This window comes from Tauraco erythrolophus, chromosome 1 (genome assembly GCF_009769465.1).
Source record: "Tauraco erythrolophus isolate bTauEry1 chromosome 1, bTauEry1.pri, whole genome shotgun sequence".
Classification (NCBI taxonomy): Eukaryota; Metazoa; Chordata; class Aves; order Musophagiformes; family Musophagidae; genus Tauraco; species Tauraco erythrolophus.
In genome coordinates this window covers 14113114-14134585 of record NC_141465.1, presented here as the reverse complement: position 1 = coordinate 14134585, position 21472 = coordinate 14113114, and the positions used below count along the sequence as shown (strand labels likewise).

Genomic DNA, 21472 nt, shown 5'->3' with positions numbered 1-21472 from the left:
AAATCTCTCATTAAAATGTTAATTCAATTATATTTGCTGGGGAGGTATTCAATTATGGTACAGCTCTTTTCTTGCAGATGGTACAGAGCCACTGTTGTATGCAAAAAACCCACGTAGATTAACCTTACAACATGCTAAGCAATAGAAATATATGATTCAACATGGTTTACATGGTGCAACAGGATATTTATCTGGAGCTGAAACAATTTCAAAGACAAACTACTGCTTCTTATTAAAAACATGTTCATTTGACACCAAGAATTCTGTGGGTGAAAAAAAGGATTTTCTAGTCTTGGTGTTTCTGAAGGGCATTATCTTCTCCCCATAAGGATGAAAAAAATCCAAAAACACAGTGATAAAACTCCATGAATTCCATCACCTGGCTCCTGATCAGAAAAGTTAAATTATCACCTTCCTCTCCCCTCAGCTTCTCCTGCTCCAAAACTAACTTATTTCTGTTTTAAAGAGGGTATAGTTAGAGCTTTGACTGCGATCTAGTTTTCATGATCCACAGCTCCTCTGCTGTGGAAAAGGGTTATGCACAATGCAGAGAGGATGCAGGATCAGAGGGGAGCTGAAATACTGCAGGACGACACTCCCCTCCAGCCACAGGCCATAGCAGGCTACTTCTTCATGGTAGCCAGGACATGTGCACGGGCTCAGAAAATCAACATTTCTTCTCTTGACTGTCTCCTGGATGGGATCTTGCTCCATGCTGTTCCTTTCACAGGGCACAGTCAAGTGACAGAGTAGCCATGAATAAAGTCTCATTTAGCCTTATTAAAAATACGTATGCAAACATCAGACATAGATAGGCTTCAGGTTTGTCTTTTGAATATGTTTCAAAAGTAGTCCATATTCCTCAGGATGAGCAAAATCTCACATCCTTAACTGTATACAGTTTTTGCGATATGAACACAACTTAGGTCTATAGAAAGGTTCTCTTCTTAGTCCTGGATGAGACCCAAAGAAAGCATAGAGATGGACTTGGGAGTGCTGGTGGATGAGAAGCTCAACATGAGCCGGCAATGTGCACTGGCAGCCCAGAAAGCCAACCATATCTTCAGCTGCATCAAAAGAAGCGTGGCCAGCAGGTCGAGGGAGGTGATTCTGCCCCTCTACTCTGCTCTTGTGAGACCCCACCTGGAATACTGCATTCAGCTCTGGGGTCCCCAACACAAGAAGGACTTGGAGCTGCTGAAGTGAGTCCAGAGGAGGGCCACGAAGATGATCCGAGGGCTGGAGCACCTCTGCTATGAAGACAGGCTGAGAGAGTTGGGGCTGTTCAGTCTGGAGAAGAGAAGGCTCAAGGGACACCTTCTAGCAGCCTTCCAGTACTTAAAGGGGGCCTACAGGAAAGCTGGAGAGGGACTTTTTACAAGGGTGTGTAGTGATAAGACAAAGGGCAATGGAAATTCTTCACTCAGAGGGTGGTGAGGCACTGGAACAGGTTGCTGAGAGAAGTGGCTGCCCCATCCCTGGAAGTATTCATGACCAGGTTGGATGGAGCTTTGAGCAATCTGATCTAGTGGAAGGTGTCTCTGCCCATGGCAGGTGGGCTGGAACTAGATGATCTTTGAGGTCCTTTCCAACTCAAACCATTCTATGGTTCTATGATATTCATTCTTGCAAGTGGGGAATGAAGACTTGAACAAAACATGTTTGTAAACAGAGCTAGATTAAAAAATCCCATTAATTTGTCAGAGACTTGTTTAGTGGTTATTTTTAATTTAAGAAACTACTCCAAATCACTTTCCAGTCTATGATTAGAATAATTCCAAACTAAATTATTAGTGGGTCAGCTTGGTCAAGCAAGTAATCTTCACTATCCCTTCAGAAGTCATCAAGACAGATTTCATTGATTTTATATTTTGCTTTGGGAAAAAAAATGTCATTTCTTAGACTTTATACAGCTGATAAAAAGGAAGTTGAAGTTTCACTGCATTTCAGTAATGCCCAGCAGAAACAATATCATATTGCTAACCACACACACTGTTTGAACATAAGACAGCGATGTTTTGCTCATTACTATCCTGAACACAGATGAAAGAATTTGAAACAAAGAATAATTGTTTTGGGAAAATCTCCTTACCCACAAGAGAAGAGCTAATTCTCTTCCCAATTTCACCTTGTTTTAAGTGAGGTGTGACTTCTTTGTTTTTTTTTTTTTTTTTCTCAATTGAAAAAATATCAGTCATCTAGGGGATGAATTCAACAGATCTAGAAGCATTAAAAGACTTCAGTAACTTACAATGGCCATTCCCAAAATGTAGTCTTTTTTCATCAGTGCCATGTTTAGACTTCTTGTATCCACAGAATCTACAAGCAACAGAGGAAAGAAAATGAATACAGAGAATTTTATATGTTAACTGCAAGTGGAAACAGAATAAAATGTTTTCCCTCCACAATTAAATGCCTGTTTGAAAGTTTAATGATATTTACATTCTCTGTGCCCTATAGAGGCATGTTATGTTCTCAGGGAATTTGAGGAAATTGGCTAATGAGAGGATTTGTTGATTTTTGACCCCTACAGTTTAATTTTACAATTGCCTAAGAATGTGTTTATAGCATTTTTTTAACAACCACTGCGTGATTGGGGCTGCTAAAGTTTGCGGGCTCATTACTGAGTACGAAGCAGTATTTGGAGCTCCTGGGCAGCAAACAAAGGAGAAGGTGCAAACCAGCCATGCTGCTGCCCAACGACACCCAATTTGCCATGCTCATCAAGGCCCCTTGGGGAACTGGACGCGTGAGTAAATGTGCAAACTGGACGATAAACTAACCTCCCAATCAGGACGTACACCACAACTGTGAGGAGAATAATGGCTACTGCCGCTGAAATGGCAATCATTACGACCTGGCTATTCTCACTGGAAATGGAGAATGCTGGAAAGTTAACACAAAAAAAATATATAAATAACCTGCCACACACGAAACACTGATTACATCGCAATTGACACTTATATATAAGGAACAGACAGATTAAGTCATCACTATATAGCATTTCATCTCCTGCCAAATATTTAATCTATTAAGTAATTTTTCATCAGACAAATAAACACAAAGGAAGGAAGCAAAAGACTCCAGCCATCTTCGACCAAAGTTATTTCTGCTGCTGCTGATTTTTACTCTTGCTGATTGTAGTAACTGCTGTTAAACTGATACTTACATATAAACATATATGTAAATACAAACATACATAGCAAGACATATTTTGTCACGGTCAGTAAGGAATTTTTCCTTGGCAAGAAATCCCAGCCAGTCAATAATCATCACCCTTACTCTCACTTCTGTATGATGGAAAGAGCTTTAATGAATTAGGCTTCCCAGTTAAGCTTGACAGTATCCCCATGAAGGCTGTGAAAAGCCAGGGCACACAGAAGCAGACAGAAGGACTACCCATGGTTAACCAACGCCTACAGGGAAAAGAAGGGCTATTTTCTGCCTTCCGTTGGATGCTTCCCTGCAGTAAGCATGGAGCTTCAGTGTGCCAGACTGCCGTACAATGACAGGACACCTTTAGCTATTAGGTACGATGAACCATCTTCACCAGAGATCTATCCAACTTCACTGAGCACAGCAAAATTAGGTTCCTCAGCAATATGCTTCAAGTTAGTTGTCCAAGCTGAGCTGAAAGTTAGCCCTCCTGCTCCCCACAAACAGGACAGTTTGTCTACATGACTTCTTGAAGTCACACCATTCCTCTTGGGAAGAAGTCTCTGCCTATTACAGACCTACAACTGTACTCGTGTAGTTAGGATATCTTGGCAATAGGATTCAAGTTATGCGATTTGGTGCCTATCTGTTTAACTTGTACTCTCAGTACTGAGATGTCCACCACTGACTCCTGTCACCTTCCACCTTTTTGGTCAATTACATTATTATTATTATTAGTAGTAGTATTACTTTGCACTGCAACTGATATTTTTCTCCTTGCTATACTTGTCTGTCCTATCTTGAATTCCAGATTCATCTGGCATGTCAAAGCTACATGTCACCATAACAATAATTTGTAACTATTTTTTTTAAAAAACAAACTTGTTTGCTTTTCAGAATAAGAGCTGAGGTGGGAAAGGAAGAAGTCAGGATGAAGTACATAACATATCCCCAAAATACACAGATGCCAAGTACAAGACCATTTGGCTTATGCTACTCTTCTTGGTTAAAACTTTGTTGCTTTTAGCAGGGTACTCCTTACACCATGGCTTCTCAAGCCTTATAATGAATACATGAATAAGCCTTATGAAAGGGTATCAGAAGTACAGTCCTTAGCTGTGTTTTAACTGAACAGCAGGTATGAGTCTTCTGGGAAAGTCCCACCTGCTAAAAAGCAAACAGCCTTTGATTATGCAGCATCAGGCTACATCAGTAACTGGATACCTAAACAAAGGCTGACTTTGGGATGCATTAAGACGCTTTCAGCTTCTAGCAAAGAAAAGGTCTGATTTACGATACAGTACCAAGTCATGAGAAAGTAACATTTAAGATCATGAGCTCTACTACGAGTCTTTCTGGTATAACAAGAGAACTTGTAAAGAATACTGATAAGGTCATCAGTTCAATAATGTTATTATCTAGGCATTAGAGAAAAGAAAAAGGAGTGCTGGACCAGTAAATAAATTCCTCAAGGCCATCCAGAAACGTAGTGACAGAGAGGAGAAGGGACCCAAACTGCCCAACTTCCTGACCAGCTACTTAGCTGAACAACCAATCTGTGTGTATTAGTTTCAATTCAAGGCTATGTCGGAGACATCAGCTACACTTCTCAGCAACACGGAGGATCACACAATGACCCACAGAAGCCATGGACAGACCGATACAACATTAAATTCTCTTGGAGCATGGGTTTATATTCATAGGGTTCAGGCCACCAATTTGGAACAGCACAAGGCTGTGAATCAAACAAGTTTTCTATCAATCTTCTATCAAATCAAGTTTTCTATCAAACTTTCTGCCTCGGCAGGTATTGATTCTGGCACAAGGCAGAGGTTGAATAGAGAATGTAAGAAAATACCACCTGTGACATTCATGGCACACTCTTTATAGCACGTTTCAGGTTTAATGATACAACATAAAGTTATATAGTAACACTACTCAGAAAGACACATCATAAATAGTTATGAGCCGCATTTACTAAACTAGACAGGGAGTGAAAGCAGCCACTCAAATCAGTCAGAAGCTGGGCAGGATGTCAGGTTAAACCATTTGAACAAATACATACAATCCGGACTGGTTTCAAATTCAAACTTGCGGCTGTTTGTCCCGTATCCAGCTGCAGTTCGGGCTCGAATTTGGAAGACGTAGGTGGTATCAGGTTTGAGGCCGCTGATGGTAACGTTGGTGCCTTTGGCTCTCAGAATAGTATAGCTTGTCTCTTGTTCCTGCTTTTGGGAAGAGAAATTATCAGATTAAAACCACACCCTAATAAACAGAAACAAGAGGTGATTGGTATAAAAATAACCTGGACAGCGCTGGCATATTTTTTGAATATTTATAGCCTGACAAATGCTTGTACAGCTATTCCTGTTCAATCAGCTAAAAATGTTTTGATTAGCAAGAAATCTAAATCATTACAGCTTCTACGGCTTTGTGCTGCAAATCAAATACTAGACATGCTGAGTATATGACATTTCATTAAATACATCGTTTTGTCCATCGCCTGTAATACAACAAGAAAACGGAGATTAAAACGTTATTTAAAAGCCATTAGAACAGATTTGCCTACTGCACTGAGCTGGAAATCGTAACAGGCCAACGTACACACTTTAGGGCCCTGCAGAGCTATTGCAGGATGCAGTTTTTACTGCTCCACGTTTTACAAGACAGTGTTTACCTTTATAACAGTCAGAAGAGAAACTCCGCTTAGGTTCCTCACCTCAGCTCTGCATGCTGGCAAATAGAACTGGTTTTCTATTATGCTATAAAAACTATGAGATTGATGCATCCATCCTCATTTGGGCAAAATCCCACTGAACCTGCCCCTGAATAAGTCTTGGGCTTTAGTAGCCAGAAAGGAAACTTGTGTTTGCTCCTCACTGCTGTTTGCTAAAGAGCAAGGTGTGTGTCCAGTACAGATGATAATGCTCACAAACACACTCTGCTTAATAGTCACGTATTTCTGACATAACAACTTCTAATATAAAATAAGAAATGGATCATTTTGTAATTTAGTAAGTTTGGATACACTTCACACTGTACAAAAAGCTAATTCTGATAAAAGTGCATCTCAGTCTCACTGTAAGCACACAGTCTAAAAATTCAAGCATGCATTTTGGGCCTGAGGTATTGCTTATTTTACTAAAGCCACCCTGTACCGAAAGAACATTTTTGGCTTCCTAGAAATGGCAGTTGGAACTGCCTCAGAAAAAATCTTGGACAGCAGCCACACATGTAGGGAACTGTGAGAATCTCAGTTGTTTAAGTTTGCAACGATGAACTTTTTTTTTCTAGAGGTGAGGATTTCATACGCTGCCTTTTCACTTTGAACACTCTGAAATACAATAAAATCCTTGAGTTTTGCCTGGTTGAAAGCAGAATCTGAGTTAACGCATGTCAGATGCAAACAATCTCACCTAAGCCCCGCTACGTTTTATGGCATTGCATTACAGCCTGTGAGGTACTGACATTTTAACTCTGACAACACTAGAGTGCTGATGCACAAGTACAGAGGTTGGAAAATACTCAACACACTCTTTGTCAAAGCCGTCTCACCCTCGGGTGAAAAATTCAAGTGACCAGAGCTGTTTCAGCATGTTTGCTCTACAGTGCTGACTGGAGTAAGAAAGTTAGGTTTATTCTAAGTTAGTAGGCTGATGTAAGAAACTGTTTGCTTTGGTGCTACAGAAGCTTAACTACTCTGTTCTTAGCAGTCTTTGATACAGAGAGAAACAGAAATATTTACACCACAGTTAGGGAAATTGCCAGAATCGCTGCATAATATTTAACATGATGCACATGAGCAATCAGTGAAGGGAGAGGTGCCGGGGGTGGAAGGCAGCTAAGCCCGAACCTAAAACTTACCACCCAGAACTAAAACCTCAAATAGGGGGAGGTGGACCTTGTCTCGGAAGAATAACTATAAACATTTTCACAATGGCCCATTTTCATTGCACACTAGGAATAAAAAGGAAATCAGCATTGGACCTCCTCATGGTTTCCCAAGACTTCTCTTAAAAAAAGTTTTCTGTTATAAATTCAGGGGAGAAAACTCACAGGAAGACATTCTAAGGAGCTAGCATGCTTGCATAAAATTATTTATTTTTGAACTAACAAAGGCCTAGTATTATAATTTCCAGGCTTTCCTTATCTCATCATTCAGATGAACGTAGGCAAGTATTTTAATTTCAAAGACATAATAATCTTGTCTTTAAACATAAAATCCTTTGTGTATGCTATGACTAGACATTCATTTTGATCTCACTTCAGGCTGCTTTTATGAAACGCAAACATTTCCTTCTTGTGCAGATACGTACGTGCAAGGGAAAATATAGTCATGGCCCTGTCTGTTAATAATCCGCAATGGAACTCGGAAAATAAACGTTTAAAACAATGGTATGGAGGATGTCATGGTATCTTAGTTTATGGTAAGCTTTTTACACACATATTTTGTAAGTCATTTTTTATGTTACTAGTAATCAAATCAGTGAAACACCACATAAAAGCCTAAGTTTATCTTTCTTGGAGATGAAGTAAAACTTCAGAGATACAGCAATGTAGCTGCCATAAGCAGAAGGAATATACAAAAAGGAGAGTCAGTCTTTGCCAAGCAGAACTTTAAGCAAACACTCTGCTTGATGATAAATTTGAACTTGGATGCACAATGCGTATTCTTCCTGAATATTTCTGCATAGTTTACCAGCCAGCCTTTGCTGCGAAGCAAATCCCACTGCTGTTAGTGTCTCATTTGCAAACGAGATTTTATAATTTCAAACTATGTTTTACAAAAGACATCTTTTGGATACAGTTAACATTTAGAGCGGCAGTACTAGTGAGAACGAACAGTATGTCCTTTTTCAGATAAGCACAGTAAGTGTTTACATTGTATGCGGAAGAACGTTTTCTCCATCAGCTGTATGTACACTTGAGAGGCCAAACCCAGACTACACATCCTCGAGAGGAACCCACGGCCCCGATGCTGCTTCCCCTTATTGCCAAGCATGAACTGCTTGTGGATACGACAGTTCCTACAAACCTCGTGGAGTATACGTGACCTACCTACCCTCGAAGCCAGAACAATAAGAGTTTAAAAGCAACCAAGTGCATTTGCATATAATTTACTTTTTCCAGCCTTGGAAAGAGCACAAACTAGATATCATTATTTATTTGTTGGCTTTAACCAGTCTACTGAGCACACACGTTCAATGACGGCAAGGCAAATCTAGTTTACTAATGCGAGACTCCAATTAAATTTCACTCATTGTTTGCACTTTAATAAAGCCTGTGGGATTTATTTAGCATAATTGTAAGCCACATATTTAAATGAAGCAATTAATAGTTTATGTGTGGTATTTAGGAGATGGCTTTTTTTTGTGTCTTTGCATGACAAGATACTTCTTCCAGAGAACATAATTATGTGAGCAAGGACAAGGAGGAAACAAAGTATCTGCTCGTGTAAGAAAAAAAACAGCTTGGCTTTTGTCGTATATTATTTGAAGGCTGAGAGACTTAAAATCGAGCACAGCATTACATGGATGGACTAAACTGGGGTGTAAATCAGTAACATTAACTTAACATAAAATGTTATGCCTTACTGCAAAATAAATGCCTAGAAGTTCCATATAGTATTCCTCTGAAAGAGGATTTTATTTCTTTTAAATGTTTTGAATAAATAGTAACTGGAACCTCATAATCAGGTCCTACAGATTTTTACAAAAAATTTTATTCCAAACAGTGAGTCTAAAAAACTGTCACTCTTAGTTCACAGCGTTATGCATTAAAAACCCATAGGTTCACTCCAAAAAGTTAAAATAGTTTCACAAAACTGTAGCTCCTAATTTCTCAAATATCATCAAAAGCTCTCATCTCTCTTAGATATGCAAGTGAAATGACTGGTGAAAAAAAACTGAATAAGTTAATTTCCCTTGCAGAAAATAAGTGTTTTCCACATACTTTATGCCAATAGCGCATTAGAAAAACTGCATGATATCATAATTTAGATACAGGACATTCTATATTATTTCAAATCTGTTTCTAACATCCTGAATATATCAGTAACATGCAGTTGGCAATAAGTATCATGCATTCTTTGAAATTTAAGAACCACTTAAAAAATTAAAAATCCAAACATTTGCATGGATAAAGCGTATGACAGAGTGGACTGATGTGTAATACTTTATTAATGCTCTGTTCATTTATTTCTAAGAGATTACAAAAGGTATGGCAAGTAAAAAACAAGCAGGCAAGAAAAGAATGGCTCAACATAAATCATCTATCAGCAGCCGGGTACGATTTGTCAGGAGAAATACCCAGACTGCTAACTGTGAAGGGTTGTATTTCCTAGCAGGTGCCACTTAACAGCAGTGGGTTTTTTGATGAGCACAACCAAGATGATTTCTGAAGCAGAAAATCAAACGGACTGGACCAGTTTAAAAAGAAAGCTCTCTTTTCAAAAGAAGAGGGGAGGGGGGTTTCTTAGAGATCTCAGATTGAAAAGCAGCATCTTCCAAAGGTGTCTAGAGAAGAAATGAAGAGTCACAGTCCAGCGTGGGTTGCTCTGACCTCAGGTAAGTTTAACATGTACAGAATTTTCAACCTTTTGTTGTTTTCAACCTTTTTCAGTTTGCGGACCTAAAAAGGGCAATGGAATAAAGCCTCCTGACACCAGATTTGCTTTTCTTAATTACCTTTCATAAACCCTGCGGAATAGGCTTCTGACTCCCCAAGGGGCTGCAGACCACACATTAAAAACACTAGTGTCAGAAGGCTGTTTTTTAAAAATCCTTTTGCTCTAAATGGATTGGGGCTCCTACTGTCAAGCAGTTGGCTCTTTGGTTTCAGAAAGCTGTCTGGTGCATATGAACTGTTGATCACAGACTTCAAAGGGAAGAAACACATGTGCAAGATCAGCCTCATAAAACTAGTTGTCTTATGAAGCTGTCATATGATAACCACTTTCTCCAAAAGACTGGATGCACTCAGTGGGAACAGCAGCCGCGTGCTCAGTCTGTGTGTACAACAGCACTGGAAGGGGACAATTTTCTTGAATAAAACAAGCCAACGCCACCGTAGAACAATGGTCAAAACACCACAAAAACGCCCAAATACACAAATAAAACTTCTTGGTTGTTCAACTAAAATGAGCTAAATGCACACAAGGGGAAAAATTCTCTGCCTTTGAAATAACTAAAACCTGAGAGATCACCCTAATGCCACGATGCGCAACAGCCGCGCGTCGCATCGGCACCCCGCGGTACTCGGGCAGAGTCGCCCAGGCAAGGACTTCCACGTGGGGAGACTGGGGGTGAAGCTGAGACGGGGCTGCCCCAGCTCGTGGGAAACAGAAGTACAGCCAACAGAACCAGGCAGGTCTCAAATTAGGTACAAGCTAATCATGCAGAGAAACACCCTGGGCCCGCGCAAAACAGCTGAATTTCCACCTACGCCTGAGAGATCCCAGATTGTTTGGGCTTACTAAGCCTACTAAAAGGCAGTATCTATTTTCTTTTCTTTTCTTTCAAAAATTAGAAACAAGAGAGCTTAAACAATTCCTATGTGCCTTCAGTGCCGAGGATGTACAAATAAAGACAATCTGATGTAAGCTGGTTCTCTTTTACTTCTCAAGCCCAGGATCTAGACTTGGTCCTGTTTCCCCTGTCGAAATTAACAGAAAGAAACCAAAGTGACAGTCTATAGGATATAAGGTGAGACCGAACTGAAATGTTTAGGAGGCTTTCTTTTCCTCTTTTATCAGTAGCATTACATATGTTTAGATTTTTACCAAGGTCTTTAAAAATTCAAGGGCTTACCAAAAAAATGCTCTCAAAATCAGATGACATATTAGTTTGAGAGAAACCTTTTCAGAATGTGGCCTTCTGATCCCCATTCTTCAGTTGAAGATCAGGTGTGGACTATCAATACCACATTGTCTCACTAATAAGCTCTATGAGAAAACTTTCTTAAGGTTAACTGAATGCTCATGGAGTCTTTTCAACAGCAGTTTCTAAGTGGATATTAGCACCATGTCTTCCCTGGTACATATGAAATATAAGCCTGATTTACAGATATGAACAGCATTAGTAAATGCTAAATTAAATTGTTATTTCAAAGTTTGTCAACTTCAGTAGATATATTCTATCAAAAGGTCTCTCTGATCAATCTAAAAATGGCGAATACCACTCTTCACGACAATTCACGGTCTTTCCATAATCTTTAGTAAGATTTACTACAAAAATCTCATTCTGTTGTGAAGATTATTTTCTTTTTCCTAAATACAGTTCTATATAGGGTGTAGCCAACAGCTGTAAATACAAGAAAATGTCAATAAAAAGCAGAACCCTTTTAATGATAGATTCTCTTTGGGTTGTAGTTATTTACATACAATTTATGAAGAATTCAGTTATTCATGAAAAGCGGGAACTCTCATGGTGCAAACCAGCCTAAAGAATCAACCACTTCTTTTCCAAATATTTTTTGTGTAAAAGATGCTTGCATCACGGGGAAGAACCAGCACATGGATGCTGATGAATAAATGCATGAACATGGACAGCATAATAGAACTGAGTAAGCAAATTGTACTCAATAAAAAAAGAAAAAAAAGTATTACATCTCGTCTGCATTTATTTCCATATTTGTTCTGATGTGTTTGACAATGAACGTGGTAGACAACACAACTTAAAATTTTAATTCATATTTTCATGATGTTGTTCTTACCAAAAATAGAGCAGTTTGAACACTTAGTGTCATTGAGGTGGACAATGAGTGAATAGGGGTGTCTCTGAATCTTTAACATAGGCAAGATAAAACAAGTTCATTACAGTACTACTAGCACAAAAAACCTCTCCTTCAATCTTTCTTCCCACCTTTTCGTAGTATTTGACCTCGTAGTCCAAGATGATCCCATTCGGATGTTCGGGTTCTTGCCAAGACAGAGACACGCTGTTCCTGGATGTCCTGTCTTTCCTTATGACTGTGATGGGGGATGGAGCTGTAGAGGGGATGTGGGGAGGAGGGAAGAGAGAAAAGCAAACTGAGTTTATCTCTGTTCCAATCCTTGGCAAAGAGTATTGTTTCCATTTAAAAGACTGGTGAGCATAGGTCTGGACTTGTATCAACATTCAGCAGCTGGATTATAGTCCTGGTACACATGCCTTAAAGCATACTGGCCTCACAGAAAATGAACTGAGATTTTCTGTTAGACTGGAGGACTAGTGGCAGGACAGCAGATGGTTTCGATCTGCTACTACGGCGTAAGCAATGAAATACATTCAATAGACTGAAATATAGAACATAATAACACGACTACCTATTTGTTATAATGCTGAAGTATTATCATTACCATACTCTGCAAAACTCTGATAACATTTTCATATGCAAGTGTAAAATGGTGCTGGGATGCATTATGTACAAGGAGCTCCTGGTATCCACAGCTAGTAATAACCACCAGCATACTGCAGAATACAGCCTTTTTTATAACATTATTTGGTAAGCTCTCCAGATACAAATTGCTCCCATATACGCTTCTCCTTGACCACATTTCTCTGAAAATGAAATTTGAAGAAAAAAAAATCTAAGCTACAAAATAACCTCACTTCTGATCTGTATTAATCAGTTAGGCATGACAATTGATTGCAAGCCACAGTCACCCACCACCCACAACTTGGAAGTACTACCAACGTTACAGGAAAATAATCATAATTACCTAAGATTCTTGAACATCAGCTCAGTTTTAGACCACCCAGCTCTACGTCTTGTTCCAAGACCAGGCCTAGTTTTCCTGGACTCACTGAAAGCTATGCAATTTTTTTAATTATTTTTTCTGCTGCTTTTGGGTTGGCTTCTAACTCCAAAACTTCCATGGTTTTGGCCAAAATTCATCAGATGACAACTTACAGATCACACATTAAAGGTTGTAACTGTCACTTTAAAAAAAAATTATCTTTTACCAATAAACAGCCTTTTATCTTAACATGTAAACCAAATGTGTTTATAAGTTCAACGTTGTGTTATCCTAATAAAAAGGCACTAGGCTGATCTAAACAATTTAATTTCAGCTGAATCCTATGAAGCTTTTACTGTTCATATAAAACTAGTTGCACTTTACAGGCATTACACATTTGCATGTGTTAGCCAGTGCCCTTTCTATTTGGGTTGTCATTCCTGCAAGAGAACTTTCAAAAGCCAGGAAAAAAAGAAGTTTTAATTAAAATAAATTTTGTAAAATTTATTCTGTCTTTCATTTTGCTAAACTTCCATCAAAACATACTTTCGAGTCTTGAGTCATAATCTAAATGTTGACATCTTCCTTTAATTGAGTAGAACATCTAGAAAGCTGCACACATCTGCACAAGCATATATGTATATACACACTTCCACATTCATTGTGGGTTGAAACACATCCTCAGAGCAGCATTTTCACATGTCACATGGTCCACAACAGCTTTCTGAGAAGATTAAAAAGTTGCAAAAATACTTTTTCTTTTCTTCCTCCTCCCCTCTAGCAGGAAGAATTTATCCTGAATTTAAATTCCTGAAATCAGATTTGCGTTCGTTTTTTTGTTTGTTCGGTTTTGGGGTGGTTTTTTTTTGTGGGTTTTGTTGTTTTTTTTTTTTTAAAGTAGAATGGGGGAAAGTCTTTTTTGAGCAGACTTCCCAGATCTAGCCTTGCTGTAGGGCTGAAAGCATTAGGGCCAGGTATACAGGACTGGTTTGTAACAAACATCCTTCAGTGATTCCACTTGAATTCCACTCAGGCACAAACCAGTGCTAGAGCCAAAATGGAAAGCGGTTAGCTGGCTGGACTACTCTACTGTAGCCAGCTCTGTGTTAACTCATATACCCAAGCTTGCTGCTTTATGCTCTTGTAAGTCATTTTTATGTCTTCTTTTTAAGTCAAGCTATAAATTTTTCTTTTGTATGTGAATAGATTGCCAAGCCCAGTACCCCAGCTGGTAACACTTCCCATTAAGGTAACATTAATACAGATTTTATGAATAATTAATATATGATTAACAAAAATGGTTTTTCCCCTAATAAATTATGGTAATTTGTGCTATAACACATTCTCAGGGCTGGCTAAAACAATTTTCTATGCTCCAATACGAATATGCTTTAAAAAAAAAGCTTTCTTCTAACACAGTATTAATTATTTTGAGCTCATTTACACACATCTCTGCAGATGCTCCCAGTAACTTATCTCACAGCAGTTTATTAGAGAAGCGTCTGCTTTGCAGTTATCAATAACATTATAAAACATTCATATACCTTTTCTAATCCCTAGGGTTCCCAAAGCTGCTTAGAAATTATACATACAGAGTATCTGGAAGAGACAGCATCCCACTGCATGGGTAAATGGAGAGGAGATGGATAATCATGGGGAACACAAAGTTTCAGGCACCTTTAATCCCATGCACAGAACAGATCAAAGTTCTGCAACGCAGCGCTGCATGCCAGGCCACACCAACAGCTACTGAACCTCTCAGCTACGGAAATTATGTATTTCAAACCTGTTTAAATCGTCTTAACTATGTGGATTACAAAAGTTACCTACTTTCAAAGGCATTACTCTTCAGCGTATAATGGAACAGTGTCTTCAGATATTTTGATGATCAACTATTTATTTCTAGAGGATAAACCATACTATTTGTGTTCAGAGGGTAAGATAGGCATTTGTAACTTAAATTTTTAATCTTGTATATTTTTTTTCACCTCCTTAAACTATCTTGTGCATCATCTGAGCATTTTAATTTTGAAGCACACAGGATGTCAAAAATAAAGACTCAATATCTGGGTATAGATTTCATAACTTTCCTGCTGTTCCCATTATCTCTGTGTGCTCACGTTGGACTTTACAAGCAATAGTTGACTCTGATCCCCTTTCTACATTTCTGTTGACAAAACAGAGCTGTGAAGAGGACAGCCCTCACAAAAACCTCCTCCAGCAGTTCCTGTCCCAGCACTATGTCAGACGTATGGCTCTTCAAAGCACAGGTAAAACCAAACTGTGCTGCTCCCGGCATGATTTCAGCACCAGGACCTTCCTTCTGCAAAAAGTGGAGCAGAACTGATTTCTCTACTAAAACACGGGACCAACTGATGAACACGTGCCACACTTTGGTTTAACCAAGATCAGATAAAATGGTTTTACTAAGATGAGATAAAATGAAAAAGCGACCAGCACAGCACATGGCATAACCTTTCTTCGCTAGTTTGTGAGAAGCTAGACTGTTAAAGTTTTAAATCTTAATGCAATCTTTTCTGGTTTTTCTGCTATACCTGTTAGATAGGCAGGTTTGAAAAGCGTTAGAAGTCCTTGAATCCTCATTTAAGAAAACATCTTGTCCAGATGACTTCTAAGTTTATACTTAAATTTACTGCAATTAGTGGATTTAAGATACTGTAAGAGTTAATATAACCTGTAAGTATGCATTGTCCTGCACAAGGACAGTCATGTGACAACAGAGGTGCCACCTTGACCTGTGGCCCCAGCTCAGGGCTGGGGTGCAGCTGGGAGGAATAACTTGACATTTGGACCATGGAATTAATTAGTATTTTTTATACATCCCTGGAATACAATGTAATAACTCAAAACTTATAAACTGTGTTCTAAATAGTGTCTAAGCAGAAGTCAGCCTTAATTTCCATTTTGTAACACAACTAATCCTCCGTTCTCACCAGAGCAGCTCAGTTATTGTATTTTACTGTTTACAGTAAAATACAATACTGTATTGTACTGTAAGATACAGTACTGTATCTTCAGACTGAAGAGTCTGAAAATCCAGCAAAGAGGGCAACTGCAGTTAAATAAGTTAACATTATAAACCACTAAACAATGAGGGCATCACCATGAGCAGCAATGCATATAGTCTTTAGCCTTATGTATGAAGAAGAGAGAACCAAGAGCTTCCAGCCTCCTGAAAACCATTAAATAATGATAATAGAATGAGACTGAATCAGGCTACAAAAAAGAAACAGAACTATTTCATATTTAGAATAGACGTTTTTCATCGCAGTTCCAGGATTTTCCTTTCTTAAATTAAAAGATAATTAGATTGTGCAACAACAGAATGCTAAAACAAATATTTTAAATGTCTGCAGCTCTCACTGATGAAAACAGTTTTGTACCACGGGTTAGCAAATAATGACACATTATGAAGCTTTTCAGGATGAAGTGAAGTTTTAAAAATTGTATTAAAGCATCAATAGCAACACAAAGCTAGGTTAAATTAATTTATCATTTAGAAAACATACATTTCAAGGTAAAGCTTAAGGAGAGTACTTTTTAAGAAAAAGTTGTTGCCTGAATGCTGTTTCAGTGATTTTTCAATAAATCCTGTGGCTCATATATTCTATGTATTTACATTTTTATTGGTGTTATGATTAATGTATTAGTACACTTCTTCACTGAATAAGAGTTGGGTTTCTTTTATAATTAACTTTAGGCTTGTGTGGCCATTCATTAAGAGGTTTAGTCTCTATAGTCACTTGCAATGCATATAGAGGCATTTTTATGCATCAGATGGTTACCATTTCTCTGGTTCTACAGTCTAACTGGTTTATGACGAGTTTAAGCAGTTAATATGAACATTCAAAACTCCCTAGAGTTACAAGGGGAAATGTACTTTGAGCCCTCAATGTCGTTAGGTAGCATTTGTTACAACTGGGAATGTGGATGTTGAAAAGGTAACAAACGCAATGATCCAGGGAGCTTAGACTCACAAGTGTAAAAACCTCCTCAGTCATGACTATTAAAGGTGCAAGCAAATAACACGAAGGATCTAGCAGAATCGACAATAAAACTCTGCTCAAATTGATTTCCCAGCGAAACTGACCCCAACAGATCATTTGTTTTCCTCCAGTTTAATAGCAGCTGTATATAAATCTCCTTATTGACTTTTTCCTTATTCCTTGGTTATTGTTTTCATATGTGACTGCTTTACAGATGTATATATACACTGGAAGAAAATTCCCAGTCCTGTGACAGAGAGAACTCAGTATTAACTTCGGGAAGCCATGTGTGTACAACTGCTGAAACATTTAGAGACCTATTTCTTGCTTAGGTCTCTAGATCACCAATTAAATTTTTGGGAAGGATTTCATTCTGAAATGACCATAGCCTGCTCACTTTTAGCTTTTGCTTGCAACTAGCTATCAGCATCAGAGTGCAAAATATTGCAAGATATGCTGAAAGATGGTGATCAAGAATCTATCTGAGCCAGTAGAACTGACTGTATTACCCAAATTGTAGCTTCTTCTGCACTGCTGAATAAATGGAAGGCTTGTTTCTTTTTCTTTCTTCAGAAAACTGGTGATTTTATTATCTAATCATAACGTTGTCATCTGATATAATATATAAATTCTCTTTAATGTATATGATGCCCGTAGGAGGTAATGTGAAACAAGAGCAGTAAATAAAGATCACAATGTGAAAATTAAACGTGCAGCCTCTGACAGTAGGATCTCCTGGGACCCAAACCCAAATCCCTAAGTCTTAGAGGACCAGTGTCCAAACCACAAAACTATCATACCAGTTGAAGTGGAAATACCAATGTCTGAACGAACAAACTGATCTCTCCCTTAGAGACAGTTTCTCCAGAAAACTGGAATCGCGTCCGCAGAGTCAGGATACACGGGAGAACTTACGCCGGTGCAAGCATCAGGCGCCCATGCGTGCCTTGGTCTGGCATTGCTCGCAGTGCTGCTCAGACACACGTCACGCACGCCACTATCACCCAACGTCTGGGTTTTTTTGAAGCAGCTTTCCTATCTCTTGGTTATCCAACCATTCCACTACTAACCAGCCTTGAATTCGGGAAAGAGTCCTAAGTAACAACTAGCAAATCAGCATAACCATGTCGTATTGCCATGACATCACGATCACGTTAACATGAGGTACATGTGAACTGCTACACTTGTCCCTGGATCCTTTACATCTCCAACATCTCCAGATTAACGTCTACAGGGTTTATTACAGAAGCCTGCTCACAGAAAGCAGGAGTTGCACTATTTTAAACCTTCTCTGATTGCATGACTACTCACTTTCTCTGCTAAGCGCAGTCAAAGGCGCTGCCGCCCTCTACGTCACTGCGCTGAAGCAAGGCTGATCCCACAGGCATGTTCCAAGAATGCTCGTTCAGATGCTGGGTCCCTCAATGCCTCCCAGGAGGCAGGAGGGGGAGGAAACAGTTACACTTTAACAACACTTTGGAAACTGCTAAACCCTAGGCGCTCCTCTTCCAGATACAATCACCCACCTCTCCAACGTGCGTGCAGACACAGCCCTTTGCCCTGCAGACTCCAGGACACATAGTTAAACGAGCACAGCACTTGTGTTTGCGTTCCTGCACCTCTTCCTTGAGCTGAAGCAGACTCGATACATTTTTATGACTTGGGCTGTAAAACGTCATCTGGTTCTGTAACAGCATTAGGCAACGGTCAGCCAGAACGCGATGTACCTTCCCTGTCCTTTCATCTCGCCAGGGACCAGGCCTTATGGAGTCTAGCCATCCGAAAAACAAGAGGCCCATGTGGGCATACAAGACCCTCACACCGGATCCAGGCTGGATCCTAGTAGGATGAGATCATAAGGAGATGGGTGAAAAGGCTTCCCCTGTCCGGGAAAGGGCTATAAAGATCCAGGCATTTACACGTATCAAAGCATGGAAGGAAAGAAATAGGATAAAACTTTAAGGACAAATAGAAACAGGCTAAGATTGGATAAAGTAAAGCTGTGTATAGGAGTTGTGTTTATTTCTCTCAGAAATAGGACAATTTTAAAGACTGATTTGTTCATGGCTATTTTAATGGATGACTGCTTGTGTTATGGCAGAAGTACCCAAATGCACCTGGAAGCTGGTGGACTCCAGCCTGTGGTTACAGACTCCAGAGCGGCTGCAGGTATTGCACAGGTGCTGAGAAGGAAAGGTGGCAGGGAACTGGAAAGGGGAAAGCAAGCAGCTTCAGCAGGAATTGCACTAAAAGGCAGCTGCTTGATTTCGCTCTCAAGTGAGGAGAAAGGCAACCTTCTGGACAGCAGCTGTCACTGGACAAGGGATATCAGAGCTCGTTTCTCACTCTGGCAAATAAATTCTAAATTAAAAGCAAACGTCATTAAGCGTTGCACATTCATGTTCTCATTTCTCCGTCTTTTTATTAAAAGAGATAGCAAATGCCTTCCACAGAGCAAACAAAATGTTAGACTTGCTCATATGTTTAACACGTGTGTCATAAATCACGGAAACGCCACATCCATTTGGGAAGTATCAGGCTGCACAAGGCACTACTTGCTTCAGAAACTGAAAATTATGGTGCCATGGCGTTCACAGCTGTTATTTCAGAGAGGAGACAAACGCCGTATATGCTTTCATAAGGATCCTGCGCAAAGGTACTCGCAACACAAATGTTATTCTTTCTGTTCTTTCTTCGAGATGGTGATGGTGGGAGCTTCGCAGTACTTCATAGTTTTCACTGAATGTGGTTAAGACCTTATCAGTCTAAAATAAACAGTTTTGCTTTGCCTTCCCTACCCCATTGTTACATCACTTTATAGGACGCTAGAGCCTCAGGCTTCCTGGCGTGAAATCTTCAGAAAGAATTTATTCACCATGCCCGTAACATCAACAGTCAGGTGCTGAGTAGGCTTTTCCTCTCCATGAAAGTTTAGTTATTTCCTCAACCAGAGAAATCTCATTCACAATTTAAGAAGTATACTTAAGAACTATTTCTAGAAATGCCAGTATTCAAAGCTGGAGAAGACAACTGCCCTGAGATAAGTAATTTATGATATAAAGTATTTCTCTCCTTTTAAGTAATCACCAAAAGCTCTTGAACTGGTCTGTCAGTAAGTTCCATTAGAGTCTTTTCAACCTGGTCAGAAAACACTATGAATGGAAATCATATTTCTCAAACTTCTTGCCCTGTCATTCTTTGGTAATTTCACAGATGGCTTTGGACCAACGGCTTTTGCAAAGGCTAACCAGGACAGGAGAATCTCTGATGGAAAAGACTTGAAAGGTGATCACATCTCCTTTCATTTTCTTTTGAATTTTGGGATGATTTAACCTCTATTTTTGATGTGTTTTAAACATTTTTCTTTATATATAGAAGCATATTTTACTAGAAGGAATGCTAGAAAGAAAACTCTTTCATATGTATCCTGCTGTAGAATTAGACACTGCAAGAAAACTAAAAAGAAACAAAAAAATTTAACTTCCTTGAGGGATTTCTGGTGTCAGGCTTACAATTTCTGAGGGTGCTCACTGGGCAACACTGGGAAGTTGGCACTGGTAAGAAGAAGCTAAATCTTTAATTTTCAGAACAAGGTCTACTGGCTTCAGAGGGTATCTGTCTTTATGAGCAGCATGACACCTCCTCAGGCTCAAATCAGCTTACATAGTTGGTGTGAGTAAGAGCAGAGCTGTATGTATGTTAAGACTGGAACATGCAGGGGTGCCATGACTTTGAAACTATAATTTGATTTTTATATTAAAATGCTTTTAAAAAATAATTATATTAATAATTCCCATTGATAGGAATAGTCCCCAAACCCAAAGAAACGAGCTGCCCCCAGCCTGCAAATTATCTAGATGGAATATCTTCAAGAAGCAAGGCAAGTTGATAGTTTTGTTTACAATCAAGAAGAACAGAGACTACTTCCCTCAGCGATTTCTGAGAATGCTAGCACAGATAAGAGAATCAGAAATCTAAGGAATGTTATTTAACTGAGTGCTAAGCATGCTGTTTACCTATACATCATCTTTTTTTACTATTTTACCAAACCAAGATATTAAATGAGAATCCACATGCAGCCTCATGTTAAAGAGCGTAATAGAAGCAATCAGAGAAAACCATTATCCACTGATTGCTGAACACAATTTCACCATGACCTCTGGAAAAGGGACCTAAAAGCACTGGAAGTGACAAAAACACTAGCTGAGCCACAAACTTCACCTGTGAACTTTCTCTAAGGTCATGAGCGTTCACTTGAGGACTGCGTGTGCACAGAAGACACCAATGTATGTCACAGACTTTGAAGCCTCGGCAGAGCTTCCTTGACGTTCAGGGGAAAGGGGATCAAAGGCTTTGCAGGCAGAACGTCTCTAGCTAATAACAGGCTCTGCATGGAGTGACATTGTTAAAACACTTCCCTTTTATATCCCTAAAGGAGGAGTTTTATTGAGTTAAAATGATCCTTGAATAGCCTCCGGGCTGAACTGTAAAACACATTTGAAAAGCGTAAAATCTTTATTTATGCCAGGAATGTTTGAAACTCAAAAGATAAATGTCATTCAAAAAACCAAGCATGTCCTAGGTATTCAGT

The 21472-nt window shown here is 39.2% G+C and overlaps 1 protein-coding gene across 1 annotated transcript in view; it reads right to left on the bottom strand.

Moving 5' to 3' along the window:
• The window catches only part of EPHA3 (EPH receptor A3), a 218011-nt gene that overhangs the window by 47834 nt on the left and 148705 nt on the right, over positions 1-21472 (bottom strand). The window contains exons 5-8 of the mRNA XM_086628600.1: positions 12018-12142; positions 5222-5384; positions 2784-2886; positions 2252-2319 (exon numbers count right to left, since the gene is read on the bottom strand). Of these exons, the coding sequence (XP_086484726.1) occupies positions 2252-2319; positions 2784-2886; positions 5222-5384; positions 12018-12142 (459 nt within the window). The remainder of the gene's footprint in view (positions 1-2251; positions 2320-2783; positions 2887-5221; positions 5385-12017; positions 12143-21472) is intronic.